Below are 22,912 nucleotides of genomic sequence, written 5' to 3'. Positions count from 1 at the left end.
TATTCTGAGGCAGTTGACACAAGTATAAGTGCCATGACCTTTGTGATCCACTTCTCTCGATCTGTGTTTATGTGCGTTTCTGTATGTGTGTGTGTGTGTGTGTGTGTAAGTTGTTCTCTGTCCATATTTCAGCATTTTATAGTATTCCCTCTGGTCATATGGGAACAATTATAAACAAAAATGCATTGAGGGAAGAAAAAAACAGGATTTTTATGAATCGCTTCGGCACTCAGTGGCTAGCCTAATGCTGCAATTACTGTACAGTAAAGCACAGACGTTTACCGAGGTCAAAGAGCCTACAAACCCAGCTCCACTCTGTAAATCGTACCGCTTGCCGGCCAAATTGTGCAGCGATGGTGGGATAATAACGAAGAAAAATTTCAAATTTGCAGATTTAACGAGACCTCAGATGATGAATGAACCGCGGTTGAATTCCTGAGTGACGGCGAGATCGGCCCTGGTCTTTTCTCCAATTGAAAATGCCACTAAATCACGAGGCAAACTGCTCTTAATTAAATGTAACCTGTCTCTTTCGCATGCCAGCTTTCATCCATCAGTGTTCTGAGTCAGTAGTTTGACACTGCAGGCCAGCCTGCGAGCTCCGCACTGACACACAACTGACCCGGCTGCCTCTCCCACAGCACAGTCACACTCTGCAACTTTCTCCTTTATGTCATATTCTATTAAATTAATGAGGTTTTTTTCCTATAAGAATTTCTCTCCATTCCCTATAAAAAATTACTCTGCTCTTCACCCATAATAATACTAAACATATACAATGCTGAAATGGTTAAAAGTAAATGAGAAGCTAACAGTTGTCATGCTCTGATTATCATAATGCTAATTGGCTGCGTTAAGGAAGCGTCTGTCCCTCTTTCCATCACCAGTTAATTAACCACTTAATTTCATGTCACTAAAGGAGAGCAATATTTTCATATATTTTGTATAACATAATTGCACATACTGTAATCTGTTATCTTGAATTTATTCACTATGCATTTGTTGTGCTTTAAAGATTACGTTTTTAATTTGGAATCTTTGGAATTTGAACTTTCTTAATGTTTAATTACTGAAAAGTAAAAATAAAGTAAAATGCATTAACAGCTAAGAATTGCTATCTTTATGACATTGCTGTCAGCAAATTCTGGTTAAAAAATATTCTTATTGGCAACTGACAGCTGTTCTAATTGTATTACATTTTGAACACTTGTTTTTCTTAGGCCTGCAAACATTTGGGTCACCGGTCCAAATATTTGCTAGTTTGCTATTTAAGCCTGAACACGGATTGGTTTAACTGTTGCTTAACAGTCAGTGAGGTCTTTTTTCATAAAAGTTGCACCATTTTTTTCTTGCAAATTGGACATTTGTTAACTTTATCACTCTACATGGCTTGTTTCTAAAATGAGGTATTGCTGCAGTTGAACTGTGCACCACCACCGCTGAGTCTGTAAAATCTGACTAAATGTTTCCTAATCACTTTTAGAACTGAGGACAATTTCATTCATTATTTATAAAGCTTTGAAATTAACATCACCTGGTCAGAACTTACAAGATAATTAAGGTCTTAAACTTTAGTCAAATGTATTTAAGAGTGTAACATTTTAGGAATTAAAACCTAATATAATACAATAATCTTTTTTAAGGTACTTTCCAAAGTATTAAAAAAAAAAAAAAATTATCTTTAACTATATGCCTTTTAATCTGCTCATATAGTTTACTTACTTCACTATAACAGTAGTGAAGGGTTTTCTTCAGTAAGCTGTCAGGTGATTTAGGATTAAAGAGATGAAAAAACGATTGGAGCAGAATCACTCCTAAAGGCCAGGCATTGCACTGATCATTTAATGTTAACTTGGCATTTTAAATGACCTCAGTTTAACTCACATTTAGAGAGATTTCTAGTTTGTCATTTTGTATGAGGCTGCTCCAAGCTGTGGGATTAAAATCTCCAACCAAAGTGGTTTTATGGTTTTAGTCAGACCGTTTAATGGAACAGAGTTGTCAAAAGGTATTCTTGTACTCTTTCTTTGTTAGGAAGTGTGCCTTCTTTTTTCCTATGTTTTGATTCTGTGTGCTTTCTGCTCGATCCATTCTCTGACAGCTCTACACCGACTCGAACCTTTCCCTGACACTGCCAGTAGGTAATGATACTGATTTGACTGGGGACGTTTGTGTCCTGGGGGATGTTTAGCGTGTATGAGATCATATTTGGAGCAGTGGTCCGTAGGTCTTTTTTTCTTCTTCTTTTTTTTTCTGATGAGGCAGTAATCCGATTTTGAAAATGTACCTCACGTCTGCTTTTAACGACCACACTCGAGTTGCCCGGCACCCCTGTGAAAACGCTCGGCCTGCACATGAAACACAAGAATTGAACCATCAAACCCCCTCGTTAAATTGCTTAAGCCTGGCGCAGGGCATGGTAGCCTCGAGTGGGGGTGAGGAGACCCATTATGTGTTATGGCAGGTACCGTCAGTCCTGCGCTCAAACAGTGGGCCTCGATACAGCCCATGAGGACTGAGGAACAATGTTTGTAAATAGCACTGCAATTATCGGTAATGCGCCGCTAATAGGAACCAGGCGTGCTCTTATTTAATTTGTCAGGAAAGGGTAAGATTAAGCAAAGCGATGGCCGTCCTCTGCCAGAGCCCTGCCGGAGCTCCGCCAGGGCCTTCACCTCGCTCGTGTTGATATTTTATTAAACCATAACCGAGCGTTCAGCCAATCAGGAAAGGCCTGCGGGTGGATAATCAGATTTCGGCTGCAGAGTTTTCCGAAACTCCAGACTGCAGCAAAAACAAGCTGCTGGCTCACAATAAATCAAATCAGGGGGCTTTTTTTTATTGTTTTCCAGCAAGAAAACAACAATATAAGTTATAAAAAAGTTATCGTTTAACTCAATTCAATTACTATGTATAGCAAAGAACAAAGATAGTGCTTTCCACAAACTCAGACACAGCGTTTACTGAGTGTTTACTGTATCACTGTATTAATACAAGGAAATTTAGTTTTGTTTTATTTTTATATAGAGAGCAGATAAATACCTTTTATCTATTAAACTTGACCACAAACTAATATTATGTCCACATAGTTACTGCATAAAATATATAGTAAAGACTATCGCAGTGTTAACACAAACCTCACGTGTGCCATATGGAGCAAGTGTGTGAAGCTGTAAGTAAGCTCAGTAAGTGGAGAGGTTTGTTTCAGAGGCACTGTAACCACAGACCAGCATAAAAGCGCTTTAAGTTTTTGATTAAGCTGCACAATTTCCAAAACTGAAGCCTCTCAGTTAATTCAGCTGTAATAGCTCTTACTCAGTGTTTGTTACAGGGCTTTAGGGTGCAAAACCCCAAACTATTGTTCTGTAATTATACACAGTCGTAAAAAGCTCTTTGAAAAATAGCTTTAAGCATTGTCATCCCTCTCCACGGCAACAATAGCTTAACCACACAATGGTTTATGTGTGTATTTGTCTGCTCAGGAGAGGTTTATGTGTTGTAAAGCTCCATCCATCCACTCCACTAATGTGCAAGTATCACTCAAGTTGCTCACAGAAGTGATTCTTAACTGGAAGTATTAGGGATGCCCTGAAATAGAATTCCTCGGCTAATTGAGGTTTACATGTATTTGCTGTATTTACATGTATGCTAATGCTGTTGTTAATACATACAATGAATTAATGTCTTCTAAAGCTGCTGTTTATAAATAAAATGAATATTTGCCAGTGTTGTTGTTAATAAATTAATTAATTTAAACATTTATTACAAAAGCAGTGAAATGAATAGAATGCTGATTTTAGCTCACGCCTGTGCTTTTGCAGAGTACAGAAACTCATTTTGATGTTTTATTTATTACCTTTACTTATTAATGTACAATACGTTAAATCATGCAGTAAATGTGACATCAAAAAATAAGAAAAATAGAAAATTATACAATCTCTTTGATTTTGAGTTTGTGTCAGACAGGCTAGTTTATGTAGTTTTAAAACTGCAAAGAAATGCTTTAACGATAAAAGAGGCCAAACTGGTTGGAGTTGAGAGAAAGGCTACAGTAAAACAGATTATCACTCAAGAATTGAGCCATATTAATTACAACAACATTGGGATGAATCCATCGACCAAATCTGCCTTGTGTTAGCAGTCTAGGGTGGTGGTGGTATAGGATTCAAGGTTTCAAAGAGACTTTATTGTTATTTCACAAAAATAATAATAAAATAGTAATAAAATAGATACGATAAATACACAAAATATAAAGGAATAGGGAAGTAGCAGCAACATGAAGTCCTGCCCTCAAGTGCAAGTTCCTATAGCAGTGTGGATGATTAAGAATGAATATCAGCAACACTCAGTAACACTAAGTGTCTTAGTGCGAGTAAAGTGTGACAGTGTTGTTTAAATAGTGAGGTGAATTATTTTTGGCACAATCGTAGTTTGTTAGTACCAATCAACCATTTCTTAAATACCACAGACTAATTGTTGTTGTTGACCATATGCATCCTGGCATGACCACTCTACCCATCATCTTCTTCTTGTTACACAGTGTATATTAAACCACACTGAAGTATAAATAACAGCAGTCTTAGTTGAGCTCATGTTTAAAGTTCCAGTGTGTAAAACCCCTTTTTTTCTCTATTTTATTTAAGAGGAAAACCCAAAACACAGCTGAAAGCTGCCTCTCAATCACACTAGCACCCTCTGTGGACACATTTGCCACATTACTCTGTTACTGTACTTCATAGCACTGCTGGTACCTCTCCACAACTACCGACTGATTTCTGAACAGCTGTTTAATCCTCATTAATATTAATATTTTCAGAGTGACACTGCTCTGGGATCAGTCATTAACAACCCAAAGCATCAATGTCCGGGCCTGGGGTGTCTGTGCTGTTCTCCAGGTAACTGCAGGGCAGCAGGTGGCTGCAGATACTCACACAGGACAGGACACTCAGAGTCCATAGCTTGTCTGCTGTGCATCGTTTCCATAAGAGTTTCCTCTGGCGTTTAAGTAAGTCGAGTAAACACTGCTTTCATTTCTGCTGCCTGTTTGTTTCGAGACGCTAGAGAGAGGGAGAGAGAGAGAGAGAGAGAGAGACATGGAGAGTGGGCAAGAGAGGTTTTCTGAAGAGATTCTGTTACATGTCTGCGGAGGACAAAAGCGCTGGTTGGGAGAAGTTCGTGGCAGTTGGCAGTGGTTTTGGTGCTGGGCGAATCTGATCCCGTAATTTAGACCCACCATAAACACTCTGAATTAGAGGCAGCTTCGGGTCTTTGATGTGTGCCCGAGAAACCAATACTCGGGCCGGCGTCCGCTAAACAGAACTTTGCCTGTAACATGAAATGGCTGGGCTGAGGTGGTCCTGTTGGTCTGTTTATGGTGAGATCTGGGAAAATGCTTTGCTGGACGCGCTCAGTACACACTGCAGAGAATGATGACGCACATATTTTAAATGTAATATTTACCGGTTTGCGGAAGTTTGTGTGTATTCATTTATTTGTTTTATTTTTCTAACATTTAAATAGACTGCAGTTTTCCACTCAGCTACTGAAATATCTAAATGTTTACTGTCATATTTAGCGTGACAGGGTTTGCATGAAAAAACTGGTCCTCAAGAGATGGAAATGTTGGTGGTTTTAATGATATACCACAGCACCAGAACCCACTGATAATCATATTGCTGAATGTTTTATTAATTCTGATAGCTGTGCATGATTAATGTGCTTTTGAAACAGCCGATGGGAAGTAAATAATGTACTATTATACTTTAGGTCTAGTCTTTGTGCAAAGCCAAAGCCAGATCTATGGTTTGCATGTACTTTTTGTTTTTTTTCTCAAATAATTTTAAAAGTATGTAAGCAGGGCTAATTAAAGTTAAAAATGAGTACACATGAAAACATGCATACACATACCATCTATTTGTGAAGATTCTGAAAACACTGTGCGTGCAAATGCGACCCATGTTAGTTTCATTGTAGCAGCCATGCTAATACATTAATCTTCCACATGAAAGTTAATGTGAATAATAAGAAGTGGCTTTGACATGCTGAAGAAGACATGGCAAATATAGCACAATATAACAGAAATAAATGTATTATTTAAAAACAATCTACACTACGTTTCTGATTTTTCTTGTTAGTATTGAGAAATACTGAACAGTTTAAAAACTAAAAAATCTAATTTTGAAGGGGCATAGAAATTATTTTATCGTTTACTGTAGGAAGCTTAGCTGATATACTGTGTGGAGGCTGTGCTTCAACCTAGATAACTCTCATTGTGAGTCATTTATATGAATCAAAGCAGTGCTGTATTACAGTCATAAAGAGGGGATTAAAAAACAAAAATAGATTTTGTGACTCACACTTAGTAAACAAAAACACACGGGAATAAGTAAGTCACAAGTTAAATGTATTTACATTTCTCTGTAATATTATGGTAAAAACATATTATGTCAGAGAAATGTCAGCATTTTACAGGAAGATGTTTTCACTCAAGACAAAAATAACATTCTATAAAACCTCTTTTTCCCCAGAATGACTCACCAAATCTATTAAAATAGTTCATAAACATACAGATAATGCTCCATCTAAATTTCAAACCATGAACTGGTGGGGTCAACAGTATCACAGTAAAACCAAAACCATACTCATTTTGGTTACTTGAAAAGACATCTGTACTGAAAGGTCTACTAAGTGTTACTCACCTCAGGACTGACCTTTGACCCTCAGTCTACCCCAGTCTCTTACACATTCAGATGGTTGTGGCCGGTTAACCGTCCTGTGGGCTCAGTGGTCTCTCTCTCTCCCTCTCTGCTGATGTGCATAACCAGCAGATTTATGGGGTGCGAGAGAAGCTCAGAGTTCAGGCCTTCAGTTGGAAGCTGTGGAGGTTGAAGATGTGCTCTGTTTTCCACTGGGAGCTCCACTTCACTCCCAATTTTGCCTCTATTAGCTGATTCAGCTTCATCTGGAAGTGGCAGAGTTTACTGGAATGGATGAGGCCTCCGAGTGACACACACTCACACCTCTGCCCTCATATTTCCATCCCTGTGTTCCCAGCAGGGATGCTGAGGTCACTTCCTGCCTGGCGGACACTCAGTTATTGCACCTCTGAATGTGCTCTGGAGGATGAGAGAGAAAGAGGAATGGAAATGCCAGAGCTTTGGGATGGAAAGCCAAGTCTTAGATGTTCTGCCAGTGCAGCAAACACCTTGGCAAGTCTCTCTCTCTCCCTCTTTCTCATATACTTATTCTCTGCCCAATCCAGTCTTTGAGAAACCGTCAGTTCTACTCACAACTACCACAGTTCAGACATTTAGTTTGATAGTTTGTGATGTTGGCTTTTACTGATATCTCAGGAGGTTTCGGTAAGCATATTCACCTGCAGAATCTGATTGCAAATCAGTGCAATAACTCTGGAAAGTTGTCTGGAAAGTTGTCTGAGCCAACAGTCAGCGGCTATTGAACAGCATAACCTATTCTTACCATTACTGTGCTATTCTAAGAGTACAGGCCAGAGCTGTGCACGATTACAAGATCTATTTGTTGAAGAGAAGAATAACTTTTTTAAGCATGTTTTTTCATTGGATTAAAGAGATTTGCAAATATGTCCAACATCTAAATTCCATAGACATACTGCAGAACACAACATATTCCCCGAGACCCCCGAAAAAGGAGTTGATATTCAGTTTTTTTAGTATAGTAAGGGTTGACTATTGTCTGTTGTAGTCAGCATTTGGTATTGCTTAATCTATGAATATAGAGATTTTGTAATGATAATTTATTCATGTTTATGTAGAGCTTTATTAACATTTCATTTCTTCTAAGGAGAAAACAGCTTGCACAAATGGTGTTTGACTTATAGGTCCCACAACTTTGCCTGCTGTATTAGACAATCATTATTTGCCAGGTTCATATTTCTAAGTGTTTCAAGAAAGGATGACCCCACTATTTTCACATTCACCACATGATGGAGTAGCTCACACTTGTCCGAAGGCTTTACGTCTGAGCAGCTGATCCATTTAAAAACATATAATACCCGTCCTCTCTCGTCACTGAAAACAGATGTGCATGTAATATATGGGCTGTTACAAGAGACGTAGTGAGGATGTCGTATCTAAGATGATTTATGATGGCCTGTTCTGATGTATGAGTCACAGAGATGATAGTAATAAAGCTCATGTGGGGAGGAAGAAAAAGGGAAAGCAGGTGAGAATGAGGAGAAAGGAAACAGAGTGCACAGAGAAGAGATTGTACTGTTAATCAAAGTTTTTTATTAGCAAGTCAAACATGTTGAAAGAACAGTATCCCCTTAAACACTAAGAGTTTGTTTGTGGAACCACATTTGATATCCTTAACCTTTTTACTTTAGATTCTCTATTGTTGCAACTCTGGGCTCGACACATTTCTAACTGCACCATGTAACTTTGGTGAAGTATTAGGGCAATGCTCCTAATAATTTACATGACCTAAGTCATATGTGTATAAAATCCTGAAATGTTACATTGCCTCTGCAGTCTACATTTGCATTTTTATTGTGATAGTTTTATATCTTTCATCTTGTTGTGAAAACACATAAAATACATGTCTTATAAAAAAAAATCACCTCCCAACTGGGAGCTTAACAGCGAGAAATGCTGCTTTAAGAATAATAACAGAAAGTAAATTAAGTACAAACTGATTTTCTGCTATTGTGCTATTCTGCAATATTTTAACTGTAAGCCAAAATCGATGCACTAGAACATTTATTTTTGACTCTAAAGCTAGAAGCTCCAGTTCTGGTATTTACTAGTTAAAGAAAGACTCGATAACTAAAGAGCTTTATGACAGAGCTGCTGCCTTCATTTTTTAATTCCCAATTGACAGAATTTTGTTGTAGCAAATAGGGGTGGGTAATTAGGCCCTAAAATAATATCACAATATTTTAATGCTATTTTCATGATAACAATACTCTTAATATGACAAAAAAAGAATAATTAAAAAAAGTATTTCAAGAATACACTACTGCAAAAAAATATTTTTTATTGTATACAATCTGATATGGCACACCCCTAACTGAGATATTAAAAAATACAATAATTTAAGAATTTTATCAGATTTGTAACAGAAGTCAATGATTTAGAATATCATGATACAAATAATGCAATCCATATATCTCCATATATTAAAATAAATAATACTGGACTGAAATAAGTAGCTCTGTAGTAGATATATAATGGGAAATGAGAACAGTGTGAATTTTTCTTTTGCTAAAAACAACAAAAAAGTAGTACCCTGATGTGATAATTAGAGGTAGGTGATATGGCATGATATTTCAGGGTATAATATTGTTCACCGTATTCCAAAGAGCACCATGCTGGTATGTAGATATCATAGCAAAAAATCCAGATATATTTTTATAGATGAAGCCTAGTGTTTGCCTACAGCAGATAAGCAATGATGTGTTTAAAAGGTTAATATGAGTTTGAGGATATTAGACACTTCAACAACTGATGTCAAGTCTGTAACTGGAAGAACGAGGAAAATACATGAATCAGATGCTCAGTCCTAGAGTTTATTCTGTCTCATAATGTAGTGTCTGTGTTAGAACTTACATTCAGAAGCTGCTGAGTTCTAAGCCAAATCCTCGTCTCAGAGGGAGTATCGTTCTGCTGGGTGGATCTGAGCTCTGCTACGAGGGCCATCCGTCACACGCCGTACCCAGAGACGCATGCTCTTCTGGGGGTAAAATATCACAGGCCACTGGGCCAGAAAAGCTGGGGGAACCCAAGCAGCCACAACAGATCTCAAGCCAAGAATCTGCTGCTCTGGGTTGGGTTGCAACTTGCAAAAGTTATTTGACTGGAGAAAAGAATGGCTCTGGATGCTTAAATTAAATTGCACCGTGCTGGAATGTGAATTTGTTATAGGTTTTATCTGGTGAAAAAAAGTAGCAGACAAATAATGGTGTTGTGTTCTGTGTGTCAATTGTAAATCTATGACTTCGGTTGAGTCACATTTTTTTACAGAACCTGATCGGTTTTATGGGCCTTGTCCACTCATAAGTACAAGGAACGTATTTTGGTGCTGACATACAGAATATAAATAGTAACTAAAATGAAGGCAGTAATATACAGCTGTGGTTGGAAGTTTACATACATACATACATATCATGGATATAAATATCATGTCAGTAGTGGACATTGGATGCTCTTAGGTTCTGAATTATAAAATATATACATACAGAGACAAAAATATATACAGCTCTGAAAAAAATAAAAGACCACTTCAGTTTCTGAATCAGTTTCTGTGATTTTGCTATTTATAGGTATATATTTGAATACAATGAACATTGTTGTTTTATTCTATAAAATACGAACAACTTTTCTCCCAAATGTCAAATAAAAATATTGTCATTTAGAGCATTAAGTTGCAAAATATGAGAAATGGCTGAAATACCAAAAAGATGCAGAGCTTTCAGACCTCAAATAATGCAAAGAAAACAAACTCATTCATAAAGTTTTAGTAGATCAGAAATCAATATTTGGTGGAATAACCCTGTTTTTAATCACAGTTTTTATGCTTCTTGGCATGTTCTCCTCCACCAGTCTTACACACTGCTTTTGTATAACTTTATGCCTTTACTCCTGGTGCAAAAATTCAAGCAGTTCAGTTTGGTGGTTTGATGGCTTGTGATCATCCATCTTCCTCTTGATTATATTCCAGAGGTTTGAAATTTGGTCAAATCAAAGAAACTCATCATTTTTAGGTGGTCTCTTTTTTTTGTAGATAATAATAACTTGTTCACACAATTTTATTTTTAATGAATGGTGCTGAATTGCATATCAGAAGGTATTTTAACAGGTTTGAGAAGGATGAGCATAGCTATTAACATAAACGTATGTTTATTGAAATTCTAAAAGTTCTAAAAAAAAAAAACTGTCATCCTCATATAAGAGAGCATTGATAAAGATGGTCAGAAACAAGGCACAGGTTTGTCAAGAACATTAAATGGATACAGCTGGAGCACAAGAAACCCTGTCCAAAGTCAAATTAATTCAACATTGCCATGAGAAGCCACTGAGAGGCTGTTGTCCAAGAAAGAAGTTGTGATTTTGATACTTGAGGCAACTTAACTGTAATTATTATGCACATTAAGTAAGGTCCTTTACCAATAGCAAAGAGAACATTTGTGAAAATGGCACCAAACACACCTCAAAGGTGGCTGTAGATTAAATACATAAGGTTTACATTATGCTTATATGCTTATGATATGGCCTCACTTGACCTCAGCCTTATTAAAAACATGTAGACCGTGTTTTAAAAGTCAGTTCATGCCAGGAAATAAATTTAATTGAACTGATTCTGCCAAGACTGGTGGTCCAGCACTGGTGGTGCCAGAAGTTGAGGACTAACAAAAACATCTGGTCAAGGTACAACTTGCTAAGTGACATCTAATCAAATATGTTTTGTACTGTTTACTATTTTATAGCTTGTGTCTGTAGAACAATTCCTGTTATTGTGACTGGTTTTATGATGCTATTTCACTTAATCTTGTTTGTTCCAAAACAGCACTGTGTTCAAACAAATGACTGGTGCCTGACCTTGGCTTCTTTATGCACACACACACACACACACACACACACACACACACCAGAACCAAACACATATATGCAGTCAATTCTCCCATTTCCCAGCCAGTTGTCACTGCAGGGAACCAGGGTATTGGTGTCTGAGTCAGACCCTGTTTTTCTGCAGGGTGTTGATGTGTGTGTGTGTGTTTGTGTGTGTGTGTGTGTTTACACCACTTTGCAGCTGGCACACTTTTTGGAAAAGCTTTCCCCCCTGTTTCAGTAAGATGCTGGCGAAGGGGCAGAGGGCCCAGTATTGAGCCCTGCTGCACACACATACACATACACTATACACTACTGGCACCAGCCCCTGCCACCACATCTGGGAGCAATTTACCCACTGAAAAGAAAGAGAAAAATAGTGTGGGGGGAACTGAGGAGGAGAAAAGAGAAGGGGTGTTATAGAGGGAAAGTCTGAGAGGAAAGAGATTCAGTAGAGATTAAGAAGAAAAGATGAAATAATGGATCTCCTTGCTGTTAGAGAAACCACTGTAATATAGAACATTGTACATTACAGCCAGATGTCATGACAGTTACTGGATTAGGTAACATAGTGATGCTATATTAACATACTCTGTTATGACAACCCAATGCTAAGATCTGCTATTATATGTTTATGTAACTCACTGTGGTCCACTGATGCTACCTGTGCTTTGTTGTTGTTTCAAAGTAATACAATAGTAATGCTATAAATAATGTACACTGAAAAATGGCAATCTTGGTTATCTTTATTATCTGTTGACTATGTAGTGTCATATAGCATCTGCAACGAAATGTTCAAATTTTTTTGATAAATTATTGCTAATGTTGGAAAACCTTTAGTAATTAATTATTGACAGAGGCAGAATACACAATCTCTGTAAGAAAAATACAAAAGACATGTTTTCTCTTTAAAAACAGCCATTAATGTTTATCCAAGCAGGGTGTGTGTTTTCACTGTGCTGTGTAATCTGCTTGATATATAATTCACAGTGGTTCACTGATGCTACCTTTGCTTTAAGCTTGCCCTTTGTCTCCCTGGAACTAGATATTATACAGATAAGATCGAGATTACCAGCTTTTTTACATTTTCCAATTTAATACAATATTTTTTGTATTATCATAGTATTACTTCAGAAAAATAAAAACAGTATTGATAATGGCAAGCGTGAAGTGAGAGTGTGAGATTAAAGCTAATTATGTGATCACATGGCAAGTGTGTGAGGGTAGGCAGCCCAAGCCCAGCTTGAAATGTTACAAATGTTGAAATTTTGATAATACCAAATTATCAGTACAGCACTGGTACAATTTGCTAACTGAACACTCAAATCTGGAAAGACTTACATTTACCATAAAATACAATATCAATCACTGTAACAACATCTGCTGATCCCTCCACTTATACTATGTATGTTTGTTTATTTATCTACCTCTTTATCCATATACTGTTAATGTATTTGTGGAACTGTATATGTGCATAAAAACCTGCAGGAACACTTAATCAAAAGAAAAGAAAGAAAGAAATGTTGCTGAGCTCCTGCTGGTCAACTGAGGATGTGTTTTCTCTTGTGATTTGCAGTGTGTGCAGTTTAGATGATGACTTTTTAGGTGGTATTTTGTATATTTCAGAACAGCATGTGCATGGTGTCATCTTTCTTTGTAAAATTTCCCCATACATGGCCTGATCAGTTTATATTTCATTGCTTCTTCTCTGTTGTGTATTTTTGTTAGTTATTACATTGCATGTTCAATAATTTCATGGCACCACCTTGTGCATAATGTAAGATCCTGAGGACATGAAGACAAAGAAAAAACTTAAATCAGCCGTTAGATGCTTTAATAAAACATAATCACATTGAATTTGATGTACAGACCTGGATGTCTGTATTTGAGTTGATTAGATAAGTTTTATTAAGATTAAGTATTCCCTTTTATTCTAAATGCTCTGACACTGTTTGCATACTGATCATCTGACTGAATTCCTGACACCATTACATCACTGTAATTGGTATCAGTAGCTAGCTTTTTTTCTTCTAGCTTCTACACATGTAGGCTCTGGAGAGTTCTGTGGAAATCACCGTCTCACATATCTAGGATTTACAGTAGTTTCTGTATATATATGTATATATATATATATATATATATATATACATATATATATATATATATATATATATATATATATATATATATATATATATACGTATATATATATATATATATATATATATATATACGTATATATATATATATATATGTATGTGACCAGAATACTTTTCTTTGGTATCAGGTTGGTACGAACATAGTACTGATGAATCTGTTTAAATTACATTACTAATCCAGTGATATATTGTAAGTATTTGCCACAATTTATGTAGAAATGGTCCAAAATGACTTGAAAGTAAAATGCATACAGTTTCTTACACTTGAGGAGGGCACAAGTTAGTGATGGTTATTTTGGGGGATGTGCTATTGGATAATGCTATTAGAATAGCTCAGCTGAGGTAAATGTATTGTGCTTTGTTGGTATGTCTGCTAAAATATTAAAATGTTAAAAGTGTAAAAAGTGTTTAGCCAGTATTTTAATTGTAGTTTTTGATTTGCTTTTTTGTTTGAAAATCAAAACCATTATAATTTATGAAATGTGTTAAAAAAATGTAGAATTTTAATTTAAAAATGTGTTTGAAATTTGGTTTCTTGCAAAAATGTTGATTCCTAATGTTTGCCATTTTAGAAATATCAGGTTTTGTTCTGACAATGGCAGTGTATTTTGGGGAATAGAAACAATGTCACATGAAAAGTAAGCCACAGACAAAAGGGGGATCTTCTTCTTTCCCCCTCTCATCCTTCTCTCTGGTTGCCATGACAACCAGCATAGGGAGCCTGTAATGTGGGATTGCAGCAGTGCACGGGCCTCCACAAATTCGGTCACACTAAATCCTGTCTGAGAACCATGAAGTACAATAGATCACCCCAAACCAGAAACAAGGTGACTGTATTCTGCTGAAAGTGCACCTTAGACTAAACAGTAGAAAGCTCTGGTTACTAGGTCAGTTACAGAGGCTTGTGTCACACCTGGGCTACTGATTTTCTGCTTGATTTATGTGTCTGTTAAAGAGAGACACAGTGGCCTGTCAGTGTGTGTTGTACACGAGCACATGTGCCTCGGTCGTAAATGCAAAATTGGAAAATTGACATAAACACAGACGTTGCCCAGAACTAAAAAATAGGCTGCCTTACTGCTCTGTAAAATTTGGTTTAATGTTATTGCTGCTGGATTTAGTTTGGAGTCAGCACACTTTGGCCTTTTTTTGTTAAATATTAGGCTGTTTAATATGGTTTTATTTTTAAACGTGTCAACATGCTGTCCAGAAGTGACCTTCCTTTGAGTCTTTTATGTGAAATTGCTTCTTATATGATTCTAAATGTGTCTATTTTTCACTATTACATTTGTATGTGTTGACTACGTACAGCTAAGATTCCCACCCTTATAATTACTATATGATGAAAATAAGCTCTGTGAATATACAGATGAAACGGCAGCTACTGTCTGCCTGTTATTATGTCTTTTATTATGACTATTATGGATGTCATTAACACCAGGCACCATGACCGCATAACAGTAGAGTAGAGCGAATGCTAATGGGTGAAAGAAGAGAAGGGCTTATGAAAGACAGAATGATAGCTGGCATGAGGGTGGTTGTTTTTGGCCTGTGAAAGCTGGAGTGGATGTATTCACACAGGGCAAAAGATATTTGAGCAGTAAAGTGCAAATTTAGTTGTTTTTTTTTTTTTTTTTTGTAGCCGGAAAAGAGCTTTGGTCAGTGATTACTGGAACTGTAAAATATTTGGTCATTAGTGTTTTAGTGTAACTCTGCCATTTCAACTTTCCCAGGCAATTTTTCCCACATAGTCATTTGTACAGGTGTGAGGATATGCATATGCTTGGGTACATTACAACTGCCAGTTCTGAGGTCCAGTCAAATACTACATTGATTTGTTTGGGTCTTAAAAATACAGATTTTATTTAAAAACAAAAAGGTTGAAAGCAGCATGTCTTTATGCATATTTATGATGTTATATTGCTAAGAAACTGTACTTAATATTGTGGGAGAAAATGTGCTAAAATGCTAAACCTCTATACCCTAAAATTCTCCTAAAATTCTGTATACCGTACTCCCATTGTCTTAAGGGTCAGACAATCTGGTTGTATGCAAATGTAAAGGCATTATTTCACGTTCCCTAATGTTAGGGAATGAAAGAAATGAAATGAAATGAAAGAAAATTCATTAAATCTTAAATTGGAAAAAATATCATTTTGGGGGCTCTCTGCTGTAATAAATAACAAAAAGCGAATAATGAAATTATTACCCAATATAACATCTAAAAAGAATGATCAAATCTGAAAATAAATATATGTAAAGCCCTATCCAGATGGGATTAGTTTCTTAAGGGTTCCTGGGGTAACTATTATGGGGGGGTCCTCTGTGATTTTAATACCGTCCGAAACGACCATGTACTTGTTTTTCTCAGACTCCTCTGAGAAAATTACTGGCTGAATTGTCTACTGTTTTTCACTGAACTCTGTGGTCTTTCTGTAATTTTAGTCCTGTCTGGACGCACAACTCTGAGTTTCATCACCTCACGTTTAATAAAATAGCTATTTGTCCACTGCTACGCACCGTAATTACACTTTGGGCGCGCGTTTCCACAGAGATCCATAAACACACCAGCGAGTGGAAATGGAGGAGCGACTGAACTCGATGTCATGTGACCGAGAAAGCCAAAAAACTCACTGGTCCTCCTGTTTTTTCAGTTGAAGTCTGGATACAAGAGTTTTGTCACTGAGTAGAAGTGTGAAAAAAAAAAAATTATTCTGAAAAGAAATAAATAAATAAATATGTGACAGGTGTTCTTAACTAATGCCCATTAATGTAGCAAGACTGTTTGAAATGCAGCTGTACAAAGATAAGATATAAACACACATATGTATTTGTATGCCAGGGTCTGGCTGAGCCTGTTTGGACTGCTTCCTTGCGTGCTTGTCCTGTGTGTTCATGTGTCTGAGCTTGTGTGTGTGTGTGTGTGTGTGTTCAGTGGTTAGACAGAAGCTGGCTGTCTGTGGTTGCCTCATGTCAGGCCTGCCTCAGACAGCGATGGAAAGACAGAGTGCAGACACCGACGTGTCTCTTGACGAACAAGTCAAAACGTCCATTTTCCCAACATAGTGGAAAAGTTCAGAGCTCCGACAACCAGCGATCCTTCACTGGCACACACAAACACGCACACACACACACAGCTGAGTGATCCCACTCTTGAGCTGAAACAGGCAGGAAAAATAACCCCGCTCTAAACAGAATGCCATTTATTCATACAGGGGCGAGCACAGCATTCTCAGGTGCTTCACAGGCGTTACCAAAGCTAGTGAGTCGTTACAGCAAACTTACATGCACAGCTTCATCTACAGCTCTGGAAAAAAAATAAGAGACCACTTAAAACTTATGTGTAACTTTGATTTTACCAAATTAAAAACTTCTGGAGTATAATCAAGAGGAAGATAGATGATCTAAAGCCATTAAACCAAACTGAACTGCTTGAATTTCTGCACCAGGAGTGGCTTAAAGTTATCTAAAAGCATTGTGTAAGACTGGTGGAGGAGAAGATGCCAAGATGCATGAAAAATGTGATCAAAAAGCAGGGTTATTCCACCAAATATTGATTTCTAATCTCTTTTTTTTACTTTATGAATATGAAATTGTTTTCTTTGCATTATTTGAGGTCTGAAAGCTCTGCATATTTTTGTTATTTAAGCCATTTCTCATTTTCTGCAAATAAATGCCCTAAATGACAATATTTTTATTTGGAATTTAGGAAAAATGTTTTCCGTAATTTATGGAATAAAACAACAATGTTCATTTTATTCAAATATATACCTATAAATAGCAAAATCAGAGAAACTGATTCAGAAACTGAAGTGGTCTCTTAATTCTTTCCAGAGCTGTATATACAATGTCAGGGTCAGACATGTGTCAAATATGTATTAAATATGACAAGGCAGGACAAGACATCACTTGTTCAAAATGTTATGGACCAATAAAATTCTCCAGAATGTCTTAATTTTCTTAATGAAATCTTTAGCATCAGTAAACTATATGAAATGCAGTTAACTGTTGTTTAACAGCTGTGCACATTAACAGCTCTGTGTATATGTGAGCACAGCTAGTGACAGGCAGTTGTGCCTAGAGAGAACAACATTATAGTGTTTAAATCATTCAGCACAGTTCAGCAAAAACAACCCAGCATATATTTATTCATTCAATCAATGTTGCAACAACACTTATGTACACAATTCCATGACGTTTTCCACTACAGATAGAGAAGTCAAAACATAGAGCATCAAAATTCAGGGGCTAAAGCATAGTTATTGCCGTTATAACATCATGCAAAGTGTTTATGAACAAACTTATGTCACAAAGATGAATAACTTACATGAAAGGGAAGTTGTCCAGGAGTCGTTTTGGATACATTTGTTTTAACTTAAATTGCAAACCCCTTTTTTACTGCAATTTTTTTCATAGAAAACACACATTTTTACATATATACATATACTCAGGTAGTAAAGAAACTTGGATTATTTGGGGAATTATGACCCAGCTGACATTTGAACTTTGAATTAACGGTGTATTCGGTATTGATTTTGAAAAGTGGATCAATGTTGATATAGCAACGTTGTTTCTGCGTTGTACATTCAATCTTTAATAAACCGTAGCTCACATTCAGGATTCTCAAAATTGTATGGGAGAGGGAAAAAACTGTATATCATAATGAAAAATGAACAATTTTATTTTTATCTTAATTTTTATTTTATCTCTGAATAAAAATGTGTGAGAAGGAGGAACTGTACAGCTACAAACAAAAAGCTTTAATTAATACAATTAGCTAAAACTAGAAAATCAGCACTCATCACTGTAGTAAAGCTGAGTATAAAGAATGTTACCACTACCGATCTGATTCAACATCTGATCTTAAAAACAATAAAACAGTAAAACAAACAGAACATAAACATAACCCCAGGTATGGTGAAGAATTAGTGCCAAATAAAAAAGCAATTACAGCATTAAAACACCAACAGACATTACTTTGACTATATTTCAACCACATTCCAATGTTGAATATTGGTTGTGTGCCAGCTGGGAGGGTAAGGAAGTTTTTATGTGCAATTAATGAAATAAAATGGCTAAACAAAAGATTCATTTCTGAATTAATAAAATCTTAATGTTGATTTTGTGGTTTCACAGCTAAGACGCACAGCTAAAACATATTTATTCCATTTGTCCTTATGTCCCAATTATCATTAATTCACTATTTATGTTTGCTGAAAATACTGTTTCAGCAATATAAAGTGCAACAATATAAAGTGCTTAAAATTGTTGTTACAGAGTTGCTACTGATTTTCAAAACTAGTGATCTGTTAGTACTCTATATCACATGTGCCATAAGCGGTTTTATATTATTGTTTGTGTATATATGCAAATAGTGTTTTTATTATTGTGTCTCAGTGCCGTGTCAGCATGTCAGGAGTGTGTTTATAAATGTGTTAGTTACTGTATACGCTGTTGCTCGTGTGAGGGAGCAATCCCAGCCCAGAATTCCACACTGACAGCCGCAGTGAGACGCCTCCCAAAAATAGCCCACCACTTCTGAGCAATAGAGCCTATTTCATAAAGTCCAGAACTATTGAGCTATACTGCCCCCTGTAGCCAAATAACATTACTATGAACATTTACTAAACCTATAAACTCTATCTATAGAAGTGTTTAATACTTGTACCTGCGTACTTTCTGTAAAGAGCGTTCAGATGCTTAATAGATAATTGTGTGTCCTGTGTAAGGCATGTCTGTCTTATTAAACTGTGGGTTGCCAAAGCTTAGCATTAACATTTATGTATACAAAATTGACTGGACTGGTTAAAAGGCCTTTAGCATCAGAGAATATGTCTATGCTGATGGTTGAACTCTAAACCAGTACCTGACTGTGGTGTCATGTAACCCCTGATGATGTTAAATAAATTATAGTAATACTTATATACTTATTATAGTATAGTAATACTTATATACTTATTATATTATAGTAATACTTATTTTACATTTCAAGCACATAGCATACAACAACATCTGTTAAACATGATGGCGGCAGGGCATGTATGGTTGCCGCTGGAACTGATGATATGACTACTGATAGAGATAGCACGATTATATGTGAAGTGCATTGAGCTAAACCTTCTGCTCAGATTCAGTATGATCGTAATAGAGCTTCACAGCTTTACAGTACAGATGGATAATTACCAAAAACACAGCAAAGCAACTTAATAGCTTCTTAGAAATCAGTGAACTGACTTTGACACAACTGAGCAACTTCTAACTTCTTAGAGATAAAAGTAAAGACAGAAAACCCCATAAACAATCAGTTACTAAAGCTGACTGCAGTACAGGCCTGGTAAAGAAACTCAGTAAAGGAAACTCTGAAAGTATTTCCTGTATTTAGTCATTTTAAAGTGTTAAAAATATTCCTATTCCTGCAACAGTTATCGGCCCTTTAATCAGGCATTTAAAAGTATTTTTAAAAGGTAAATAAGTGTGTTTTTTTCTGGGATTAAACGCATGAATTCAGCTGTAACTGGAAATATCTGCGCAAAACTGTGCTGGACTGAGGTGCGTTTACAAGCATGTGCCCAACCATGTGGATAGAGGCCATGCAGTTACCTTGTGTTTACTCCTGCCCCCAATATCCCTGATACCTAAACAATATATTGTTCAGCCCTAGATGGAACATTAACTGCAGCATTCAGAAAACATTCTATTAACCAATAATTGTTAGCTGGGAGTCTATACAAAGACACAGACACTCTGAGTGCTAATCCTTGCGGAACTGCAGCTGTCAGAGCCTCATATCTAGACAGACAGGGTGACACAGTGGTAGCAGTTGTCTTGTGTACTGGTGAAGTGTGTGATTTTAGGCGACTAAGCCGCCCTGGCTCTGCCTGTGCCACGGCTTTAAGAGCTGTATCAGCTAACACCACTTGTGCCTGTGAACCTACACTGCTGCTGCTTGGCAAGAGATTCCAGCATTAAAAAAAGAAGCACAGACACACTGCACACCCCCCAAAACACCCCCCTCCCCACACACACACGTGTACCCCCCCCCCCCCCCCACAACCTTTTCAAGCAGGAGGATCCCTCTGTGTCACTTACAGTTCAACCCGCTCAACCCGTCGTTGAGGACATAGATTTGTACAGTCTAGAAAAGTGCATGTTTATTGCTTTTTTGTTGTTTAATTCAGTTTAGTTTATGCATAGTTTAGTTATGCATAGGAGGAACAGATGCAGTATAGTGCAGGGATGAGGGGTCTGAGAACCCCACACTGAAGGAACATGGTCATGTCTAACGGCTATCGCACCATTTCGCAGCACCTCAATGACCTGAAGAAGGAGAACTTCAGTCTGAAGCTGCGCATCTACTTCCTAGAGGAGAGGATCCAGCAGAAGTTTGAGGACAGCACCAGCGAGGATGTCCACAGGAAGGTGAGCTGACCCCTGGGTGCGGGAAGCAGGGGTGGAGAGGGAGGTGGGAGACTACAAAGATTGAAGGAAGTGATGGTGTTCAACAAATGTGGAATTTATTGTAGTTCAGTAGTGGCTTTGGGGGCTGTAGGAACATGCACTATGCACCCAGTGTAACTTATTGTAGTGAGTGGTGGATTGCAGCATTGGGGAGGCTGGTGGAGAATTATTGTTTGGGTAGTATATAGTATACTGTGGTTCAGTGTTTCTTTCTAGTAAAAAAAAGATGGAATCTGAAGAAATCTTCCTTTGTCAGGTTAGTTATTAAGTTTTTTATAATGTTTTAGCATTGTTTGCTCTCAGAAAAAAGGGGAACAACAGATACCTCAAGTTTAACCCAAATTCATAGGGTGGTTCCATCAACGATATACAGTTCTGGAAAAAATAAGAGGCCACTTAAAAATGATGAGTTTCAAGCCATCAAACTAAGCTGGGGTGGGTTTCCCGAAAGCTTCGTAACGCTAAGAACTTCGTTAACTCGTACTTAAGATTGATCGTTAATTAAAGAGTGTTTCCCAAACCCGTGCGTAACTAAAGTACTACGTAAACTCGCTCGCAGATTAACGAGTGCTCTCACCCAGTCGTTATTTTTAACGAGCTTCTTTAGGGGATCTCGACTTGCAGTTCAGCACCTTAAACACCAGGGACCGCCAATTTTGAGGAAGAAAAATGATAATTTCCGTGTTTGAAGCAATTATATTACATTACTATTAATTATAATCAATTATATTACTATATCATTATTATTATATTATATAATTATTATATTATATTATATTATTTCCCGTGTCTGCGGGTGCTCCGGTTTCCTCCCACAGTGCAAAGAAATTAGTTCAGGCTAATTAGATGTCGGATAAAAATTGCCCCTGTGTCTGTCTGCCCTGTGATGGATTGGCATCCTGTCCAGGGTGTATACTGCCTTCAGCCCGATGCCAGCTGGTATAGACTCCAGCCACCAAGCATCGACCCCAACCCCCGCCCCCCGCGCCCCTTAACGGATAAAGCGGTTGACGAGTGAGTAAATGAGTGAATAAGTTATATTATATTATATTATATTATAATGCCAACTGTGGCTTGTAGTCTAACTGGGCAATCAAACCCACGAGTAAATTATTTAAATCCAGATTAGCGATGATAGAAGTCTTGACATTAATGCTGCAAGAAATGCAATCAGTCAATTCCTGCAGATGATGCTCACGGTCTAAGCAAAGCTGCAAAGTCACCAAGTTCATCTGGGCAAACTCTGGGGTGTGTCAGCTCGCAAATATCAGTCAAAAGTTGGACACGTCTCATTCCATGTTTTTTTTTTTTTTACATTGTCGATTAATATTAAAACCATGAAAACTAATTGACGCAAATGGAATTAGTAGACAAAAAGGTGCATGGCCTTGACAATCCCCTGACATAAACCCAACTGAGATGGTGATTTAGGTTGAGCTGGAGCTTCACAGTATAAAGTACAAAACATATTTCTGTTGGTTTAAAATGTAATATATATATATATATATACACACACACAGGAACATATGTATTATTATATTATTTTTATAATATTAAAAATTATAATAATAATAAATTAATATTACTATCAATATTACTGTTAATAATATTAGTATAATATCTATTAATATAATATATTAACAATAATAGTTTTAAAAATGTAAAAAATAAGTTTAATGTTTTAAAATAGATTAGATTTTCGAGTATTTA

The 22,912-nt window shown here is 36.9% G+C and overlaps 1 protein-coding gene across 2 annotated transcripts in view; it reads left to right on the top strand.

Moving 5' to 3' along the window:
* Positions 1-22,912, top strand: part of pde4dip (phosphodiesterase 4D interacting protein) — a 116,036-nt gene that overhangs the window by 29,553 nt on the left and 63,571 nt on the right. For both annotated transcript variants that reach the window (XM_022686515.2, XM_022686507.2), the window contains exon 4: positions 21,050-21,163. In XM_022686515.2, coding sequence (XP_022542236.2) covers positions 21,050-21,163 — 114 coding nt within the window. The remainder of the gene's footprint in view (positions 1-21,049; positions 21,164-22,912) is intronic.

The sequence above is a fragment of the Astyanax mexicanus genome, chromosome 1, assembly GCF_023375975.1.
Source record: "Astyanax mexicanus isolate ESR-SI-001 chromosome 1, AstMex3_surface, whole genome shotgun sequence".
Classification (NCBI taxonomy): Eukaryota; Metazoa; Chordata; class Actinopteri; order Characiformes; family Acestrorhamphidae; genus Astyanax; species Astyanax mexicanus.
The sequence above is the reverse complement of the archived record's forward strand: the minus strand, read 5'-3'. Positions and strand labels throughout refer to the sequence as shown.